Source organism: Nanorana parkeri, unplaced genomic scaffold, assembly GCF_000935625.1.
Source record: "Nanorana parkeri isolate BGI_ZX_2015 unplaced genomic scaffold, ASM93562v1 scaffold779, whole genome shotgun sequence".
Taxonomy (NCBI): Eukaryota; Metazoa; Chordata; class Amphibia; order Anura; family Dicroglossidae; genus Nanorana; species Nanorana parkeri.
In genome coordinates, this window is record NW_017307047.1 from 584,393 (window position 1) to 592,882 (window position 8,490).

The 8,490-nt window shown below is 47.9% G+C and overlaps 1 protein-coding gene across 1 annotated transcript in view; it reads right to left on the bottom strand.

Moving 5' to 3' along the window:
- Positions 1-618: 618 nt before the first annotated feature.
- BAG6 (BCL2 associated athanogene 6) overlaps positions 619-8,490 on the bottom strand; it is a 41,229-nt gene continuing 33,357 nt past the window's right edge. Inside the window, exons 20-27 of the mRNA XM_018564774.1 lie at positions 8,010-8,112; positions 6,474-6,598; positions 4,820-4,966; positions 4,107-4,163; positions 2,624-2,773; positions 2,397-2,504; positions 2,169-2,315; positions 619-1,133 (exon numbers count right to left, since the gene is read on the bottom strand). Coding sequence (XP_018420276.1) covers positions 1,038-1,133; positions 2,169-2,315; positions 2,397-2,504; positions 2,624-2,773; positions 4,107-4,163; positions 4,820-4,966; positions 6,474-6,598; positions 8,010-8,112 — 933 coding nt within the window. The 3' untranslated portion in view covers positions 619-1,037. The remainder of the gene's footprint in view (positions 1,134-2,168; positions 2,316-2,396; positions 2,505-2,623; positions 2,774-4,106; positions 4,164-4,819; positions 4,967-6,473; positions 6,599-8,009; positions 8,113-8,490) is intronic.

Here is an 8,490-nt window from a genome sequence, read left to right on the forward strand (position 1 = left end):
CTGGAACAGTAAAGGACCTTCCCCCAAACAGTTGTCGCATGGGTGAAAGTGCACAACTGTCCAGTAAAAGGATTTGTGTATTCACTGTAACATCCTTGTCTTGGAGTTCATTGAGGGACACAAGAGTTGTTAGACTGGCAGTATAACCCGAGAGTCTAAAATGTCACATGTCCCTCAATGGATATCTTTGTATGATGTAGCATTGACTGCCCCCTTTACTGGAAACATCGGAGCTGGATTTTGAGGCAAGTCCACATATACGTTTGGCCATAGAGTAGGTGTACTCAGGTCAGGTGTCCACAAACCTTGGTCATACCATGTAGTAGGCACTCTGGTGTCTGCCCTCGGACAGGATTTTTACATAAGGATATACAAGGTGTCTAGAACACAAATAGCACTAAACCAAACAACATATGATGACAAAGATTCAGATGGTTACCTAGAAGGATCCCATTCATGAGACATCACTCAATATGACCTCCATATATCAGGAGGAGCGATCGGGAATTAATTCCCCATTGAAGGGCAGGTTCATCGTTTCTGATCTCTGCCAAAAGATGTTCTATCACTTTACACTCCGGGTTACCAGTATTCACCTGAAGATGTGACACGTTTCAGTGTTGTCTCAGAAGACTTTTATTTAGGGGTAATAAATTTGTGGGGGGCGGGTTACACAGGGACTGTGCGTTGCTTTTAAAAGGGGGAGTAGAGCAGCCATTACACACTGAAATCCCCCCCCATTCATAGCAGTAAGAAAAGTGCGTTCTGTTTCCAGGCCGATCTCGGCGTAGACGTGAAGTCATGATTTCCGATGTCTGCCGGACCTGCTGAGCTTCTTGATGCAGACGGGGAGTTCCATATAAAAGCTTTGTGTGAGTCTTGTAGCACAACAGGTTTCAAACATGGAGGGGGGAACACAGTGAACAAGTAGGAGTCTCGATACTGGGGTACAAGTCATGTAAGCCATATCCATACAACAGAACTGAGGTACACGTAGGACAATTTATTAGGAATACACAGGAGAGGGGCCTGGAGGTCTAGGGGTCCCCCTTGAATGCTCTCTGCGTGTTCGGGAACCTCTGAGGATTATACGACTCGTTGTCTTGTAGAATTTTCTGGATATCCTGACACAGCTGGAAAAAAAAACATCATTACACTAAAAACCTTGCCATACAATACGAGTTCATGGCAGTACAAGGAGAGAAACGCCAGCCATTTATTTATGGGTTGAGTGTGTCAAGTTCTGAATTCTGTGTCCCTGTTAAAGTTTCCCTCCACTTCCTGTCCCAAGGACGGTGGTCACCAGACCAGGTCTTTTAAAGGAAATCATTTCATAGAAGCGGTCGCTGCTGTTGCTCATTCTTGGTGAGCTTATTGCTTCGATACTCCAAGTCACCAACCCTGAGGGGTGTACAGATAAAGAATTCGGACTTTCCTGATCTGCAGACTCGTCTGAAGTCAGGCAACCAGCATTTCCAGAAGGAAGTCACAATGGCAGCCTCTAGGAAATGGTTTACTCCAGGGGTAGGCACTCCAGCTGTGTTAAAATTACAAAATCCCATCATGCCTCTGCAAGTCATGCCTGTGGGCTGTCAGAGTTTGCAATGTCTTGTGGGACTTGTAGTTCCTCAACAGCTGGAGTGCCGAGGTTATAACTTGTTTTGTGCTTTGTATTGCATGGAGAAGTCTTTTTTTTTTTGTGAGGGAAAGGAGAGAGGGATCATCCTGCTCTGGTGACAGTGGTCACAGTGTAGGTGATGGGAAATCTTGTCTTATCTGCCAAAAGCTAAGTAGTTCTGTTCAGCCACTTTTGTGATTTATACAACTCCGCCACACAGCACAGCCAGGAGGGTGACAACTTTCTCTGTCACATGTAATAAATACAGAGGTGTTCCCTCCACTCCGTGCGGAACGCTCATTGGACAATGGAGGAGCAACACACTGATAAGTTATCAGTTCCGCTTACTCTGCTCTCACCTGATTGGCTTCCACTACTGCCCGCCCTCCCTCCCCAGTCTAAGGGCTACTATACAGGGAACAGGAGGCTAATATCAAAACAGGATCTGATCCTTATGCTAGCTGGAGTTCAACTTTTGCAGCAGCTCGCTTCCCATGCACTCCATCAAAATCAGTTCTCAGCATTCCCTAAATCTGTCCAATGTACTCACCTGTTCCCTGTATCGGCCTTGTACCTCACTGTTGTCCAGCTCTCTCCTCAGACTCTCCATACTGGTCTCTGGTTTGGCTCCTGTGCACTTCGCTGCCCGATTCACAGCCTCCGAGAGGGAGAGATGAGGGCCTTCTCCTTGCATTGTCTGAAAGAGTGAGAGAGAGAGAAGCCATGATGAAATCACAACACAACAAAAGACACATTGCACCAGCCAAAACATGCCTACCTTACGTCTCTTGGCAGGCATCCCGCTCAGGTAGGCGTCACTCAGTGGTGGTTGCTGCTTTAACTTCCGTTGGTTCTGAATGTCCTGCCTAATGACGGGGACCCACTCCTGGAGAAGGAAAACCAGAGGGAGAGGATAGTACGGTCTCAATACAAGGGCCAAAAACAGAATGGTGAGAGTGTAACAGGATAAATAGTAAAGACCGGTGACAACCGAAAGGCACTCACTGGTGGCACCGCTGCTGCCCATGGCTCAGACCCGGCCTCTTCTTGTTGGGGGAGCTCGGAGTCCGGGCATAGAACTGGTGCTGAAGCCTGAGTGGGCAGAAAGAGGACTTCTTCCACTGTGGTGGCAGGGGCTGGAGAAGAGACACCCGGCTGCAGGACAGAATAAAGGGAGACCATCAATGTGTAATAGAATGCAATCAGGGGACACAGGAAATAGGACGGGGACAAATCAATGAGAAACTAAAACAGGATTTTTTTGAACTCCAGACATTACATTTTATACATCAATAATCACAAAATAGTTTTTTGGGGGGTTTCATCTTTCAGTTATTATCTCCTTCTTCCTCAACCCCACATAAGCGCGACAGTCAGAAGGGGAACAAATCTGTAAAAGGTGCATTTCATGATATACTGACGGGACGGATACCAGTGGTAACTGCAGCTCTGCAATACAGCGAAGGCGAGTCACTGCCCACACAACTGGGATTAGCAATCTTCTTTTATGGGTTGCCTAATCCCTCTGTGTAGACATGTGACCACACTGACCAATGAGAATCTCTTCTTTGTTTTGAGACGCTGTACCGGAAAAAAAGGTGGCTCAGAAGAGATTCTCATTGCACCAATCACTCCTCCGCATTGCAAGCATTATGTTGCCATAGAGCAGTGGTTCTCAACCTGTAGGTCGTGACCCAAAAGCGGGTCACAACCCACTGTTGAGGGGGTCACCACATGCTTTGTACTGCGCTAGGTGAGAGGCTCCTCAGCCACCCCCTAAAGCAGCAGGTTCAATTCCCCGGCCGCCGGATGGCGCTGCAGCACCGGCAGCCGAGGAGGATCAAAGAGAGGGTAGCGGGCGGGAGTGAGGGGAGTTGAATGCCGGCTTGACCACCACAGAGGCCCACACTGGCCACCAGACCGAGCGAGAGAGCCCCATTGACCGCAAGAGAGCCCACACTGGCCATCTGAGAGCCCACACAGATACTAGTATTGGTGCATTCCTAAATGTTACCAAGGGGTCCCAGCCCTAGAAAAGGTTGAGAACCACTGCCATAGAACCTCCAGAGCTGCGTAATGACGTTTTCTAGTGCCAGGACAGCTATACGGGCTGTCAGGGCGGCGGGCGAGGGTCATCATTACAGAGGGAATTGGAGAAGGGGGGATGAAGGGTGTTGTGAGTTGGTTGACCTTTTTATTTTTTGTGAAAATGTTAAGTAACCCTTTAAAAAGGTCATTTCTGCGTGTTCCAAAAGCCAAATAAACATTAAAAAAAAAAAAATCATACTACACGCCCTTCTGATGAAAATTAAATATTTTACACCATCTCTCTGCTCCTATTCCAGTCCATCCTGAAACCATCCATGACACGTGATCCAAAAAAAGCCCATGTAGCTAGATTCCGAAATTATAGCACTGAAAATTCTGCACAATACAGAAGGTATGCGGGCGCCAACAGACCCACTGAAAAGGACCTTGTTGGTATTACCTGGGCCTCAGGCGGAGAGGTCTCCATTGGCTGCTCCTGAGGGGACAGCTCTGTAACCTAGTGAGAGAGAAGGACAGAAGATGAGGATGGAATGGAAAAGCCATGGAACACAACCAGGACATGAAAAGATGTTCCTATGAATTGTGAAACAAAAAGAAAAACAAACAAACTGTTTCCACAGTAATCAATAAAAATATCCAATATTACTTCCAGTAAACAAATGCCTTATCCATGCCGTGCAGGACAACTGGTTCACTTTATTGGTGAATGGCAAAACAGAGGATATAGGGGTCCCAAGACAAAATGTCATCCCACCCCGATTTCACCTTAATGGTACCCCTCCCCCCTACCAGCAAGTACTTTCCTTTCACCTACCTGTCATTGGCAGTGAAGAAACCTATCTGGTACTTCCAAGTATAGGGAAGGGAAGTAAACCTTCCCTTCTTCCCAGGTGACAGCGCTGGTGTTTGGCCGTCACACAGGAGCAGGAAGCTTATACTCAGTGATGTGTAAGCTCCAGGTGACAAATCTCCAGTGAATGGAGCAGTCACAGAGTGAAGGGGAGATAGGTATATGTATGTGCCGCCAGTGGTGCCGGCATGGGGCATAGCACAGGTTCACTTTAAACAGGAAATTAAAACGCCAATCGCAGATGAGAGTAACATTTCAATGCTTTCCCTGATGAGACTTACTGCTATTGTATCTGTACTCACCCGAGGAGGGTCCCCCGCTCTGCGGACGTGCCTCTGCACCTCTCCTTCCGTCACCGGCATTTGGCCCAGAAGAGCTTGCAGTCGCAGGGACAGGACGGAAGTCACCCAGGAAACTAATGCAGGAGAAACATCGGTGGAGAGTCTCCTCTGAGAGGGAAGATGAGAGGGAAGTAAGTAATGGCAACACGAAACAGAAACCGACATCACAGCCCCAGAACATGGATATTCATTGTTCATCCCGACCGTCACCCAACAGTGCAGGGCCCCCAGAACTAGAATACAGCACAAGCATAGCGGCTGATTGGATCGCTATTTTGCAAAATCCGACCAAGAGCCTGGTTAGGGCAGAGTAGCTCCAAGGCACCACCCCATAATAGTAAACTACCAAAGGAAGAGATTGTAAGGGGCTTTAGATTGCACTCAGAGCTACATTTCAACTTTGATAGAAACATACATAATTTAAAGAGAAAAAACAGAAACCCGACCTGTATTAAAAACATAATACAAGTAACATGACCATCATGGACCCTGTATAGGACACCATTGGGACTTGCAGTAAATTACCGCTATCAGAAAGTCCTGCTGGAATGAGAAGATTGGATTGTGGTCTGATTGCCTCGGCGCGTTTCGCCTCTTCCAGGCTTCCTCAGGGAGGTAGATTTCAGAGACTCTCATGCTAAACCATGTTGCATCACCACAGCAAAACATCAAACATCCAAATGCTGCAAACCATCAAACCCCAGCTTCCCCTGGGTGGGCCGTAGGAGGAATAAGGAGGAGATCAGTGGCCGAAAGAGCAGGAGCACACCTCTAGTTAAGGGATCTATTGCAAGGGCTCCTCAGTGTGCCTTCAGACAGCATGTAAATCACTTGTTCCTCCAAAGCCAACACATAATTGTTCTGCGCTAGTACTTTACAAAGTTTAACAAAGCCATCACTGTGACACCCAGGCAACCAGCAATTATGTCTTGGCTTTGATTTACATGCCGTCTGAAGGCACTCGGATTGAGGAGCCCTTGCAATAGATCCCTTAACTAGAGTTGGGCTCCTGCGGTTCAGCCGGTGATCTCATTTGCCCTCTGGCCCACACAGGAGGAGCTGGGGGTTTGATGGATCGCACCATTGGGATGTTTGATGTCTTGCTTTGGTGATACATCATGATTTGGCGTGAAAGTCTCTGAAATCTACCTCCTGAGGAAGCCTGGAAGAGGCGTCCCTGCAGGCAGCGCCGGAGGAATGGAGAGGGGAATCCCTGCGGGGGGTGATAACTGACGGTCACTGCTCTCTGTAGGAAGCAGATCAGGAAATGAGCATTATGTGATCACTCAGTTATCGATCTATAGAGCCGACATATGGTAGCTGCAGTGTTACAGGTTGGCTCTAATTATGGGGATGAGTGCCTTTCACTCTCCTAATAATTCTCCTTAATTGGTTTTGCCTAGTGTCCATTTCTCCTGGAGGCAGCTGCATAACCCTTCTGGTGCAAACATTGTATGCTGCCTTTCCCTGTACCAGATGCTGTGCGTTGCCCGCTTTGTCTTACACATGACGTTTAAAATACATTACCACTGAACTGAAAGTGATGGATAGTTTGGAATAAGGTAAATCACTACAATGGACTATGAGACATGTACAAGCATAGGAGGTCACTTACGATTCTCTCGTTGATGACGGATGTGAGAGCGTGCTGGTCTCCTCGCAGGCAGTATAAATTCAGGGCAAGCCACTCAAACAATGACTGGTTACACATCTCCAGAAGCCGCTGTCCGAATGTGGCGTCTACAAGACAATACAAAACATTTTACTAGCTTCTATGACAGGGTAAGTCGGCCTTCAGAGCTCCTCATTTCTCTATTCATTTTACCAGAATTGCTGGATCTACTGCTGCCAACTTGGGGGGTGCGGACAGGAGGCAGAATATAACGGTGCGGCATTAAAAAAACAAAATCTTAAAAATTGCCGGTAAAAGCTCAGAAAAAAAATGGTTTTATAGTCATAACGGTTTATAGGGACACAGAGTCAGAAGAATTCTATGACATATAGGACGTCCAAAAGCAGTTCAACTGAGAGGTGGGCAACACAGCGACAAACATACCAACAGGCCCACAAGAACCTTAAAGCTTAAAGAGCTGCCTGAGGACCCTACGCCTGAAGCTCCCATCATCTGAGGCCTGAACATCCACCAGGGGTGTGGAAATCCCATCGCACGGAAATACAGTTCCCGGGCGGGCAGTTTTTTTCTACATTTAGCTCTGCTTTGGGCAAGCGGGGCGCCGAAGCACGCTTTATACACGTTATGTGATCAGATCACTTGCAGCAGCCTGATGGTCTGTCCCCTCCCTCCCTGCCTTGGTTTTCAGGCTCCCCCGCTCTTCTGGCGACCATGACAAATGAGCTCAGGATGGAGAGCGGGGAGCAGAGCGAAGAACGTCCATTCTCCGCTCTCTGTGTGATCAGTGAGACCGGAGCCCTGTAATCACAGCGCCACTTGTCTCAGCTGTCAGAAACTGCACAGATGATCTGTTCTGGAGGGCAGGTCCATAAAAGAGAACCTGTCACACCTCCAAACTATCACATATGGCTTGAAAGAGACAGACTGAGGGAGAGGGCGTAAAACATGCTTGTGTCCCCTATGTTACGAGTCAGCGTTCATGGCAGAAACTTTACTAAACAATTCTGACACAGTCGCAGACAATTCCTCCCTGGACAACAGAGGAGGGGAATAGGGAACAGTCCAAGGAGAGTGTGGACTCTAGCAGGAGATAGTGATCGGGGCCATCAGTGGCAGACTCAGGAAAAACACTGCAAACCGCCCCAGCTCAGTGGTTAGCTAGCTGGAATGTAGCACAGGATCGCTTCCCTTACCTTTCTGATCCACTATACTGACAGTACAAGAAGTGAGGGAAATCCCAACCAACCATTGAAGCAGGAGGAATTCAACGGTCATCTGTGACCACTTAGCAGCAAGGACGACAGATGCTGGACCTTGCAAGGAGCCGACGGTGAATCTCACAGGCAGAGCAAAGTGTGTGCGCACATTAGTATGTGTTGCAGCATGTAATGAATAATAGGATTTGGGGTTTTTTTTGGCAGTGTCCAGTTCTCCGTTAGGCAGCTGAGGAGGGAAAGAGCAAGGCACAGACCCTTTCCTATTCCCCCAGATACATTCCTCCTCCTGTGGGTTACGTACCTGCACAGTGTAGGATGTGCGTTGTAATCCGATTGAACTGCTCCTGAAGGAACTCCAGATTCGTTCTTGTGATGTCGACATCTTCGCGAACGGGGGCAGTGGCCTGGATGTGAAGAGACAAAAGGATGATAAATTAAATCAGAAGCAAAGGTTGTTTACACAGGTGCTGTTTCCTGTTGGCCCTTGTTCTGTTTGTGTACACTGAACTACACATACAACTCAGAGCACAGAATAAACCTGGCCATACACCTAGAGATTATCTGCAGACTTTCTATGGTCAGATGGGAAAAGTGACACAGATTCCTCCATCTATGCTAAACTGTGTGGATGGAGGAACCTCCCACTGGGCCAAGCTTCAGTATCTTGCTAGTCGGCACCGCTGGCTCTCAAAGCACCTGAGCAATGCCTGCATCCAATCAGATTGTTCAGGTATTTTGAGAGCCAGCGGGGCCGACTAGCAAGATACTGAAGCTTGGCCCAG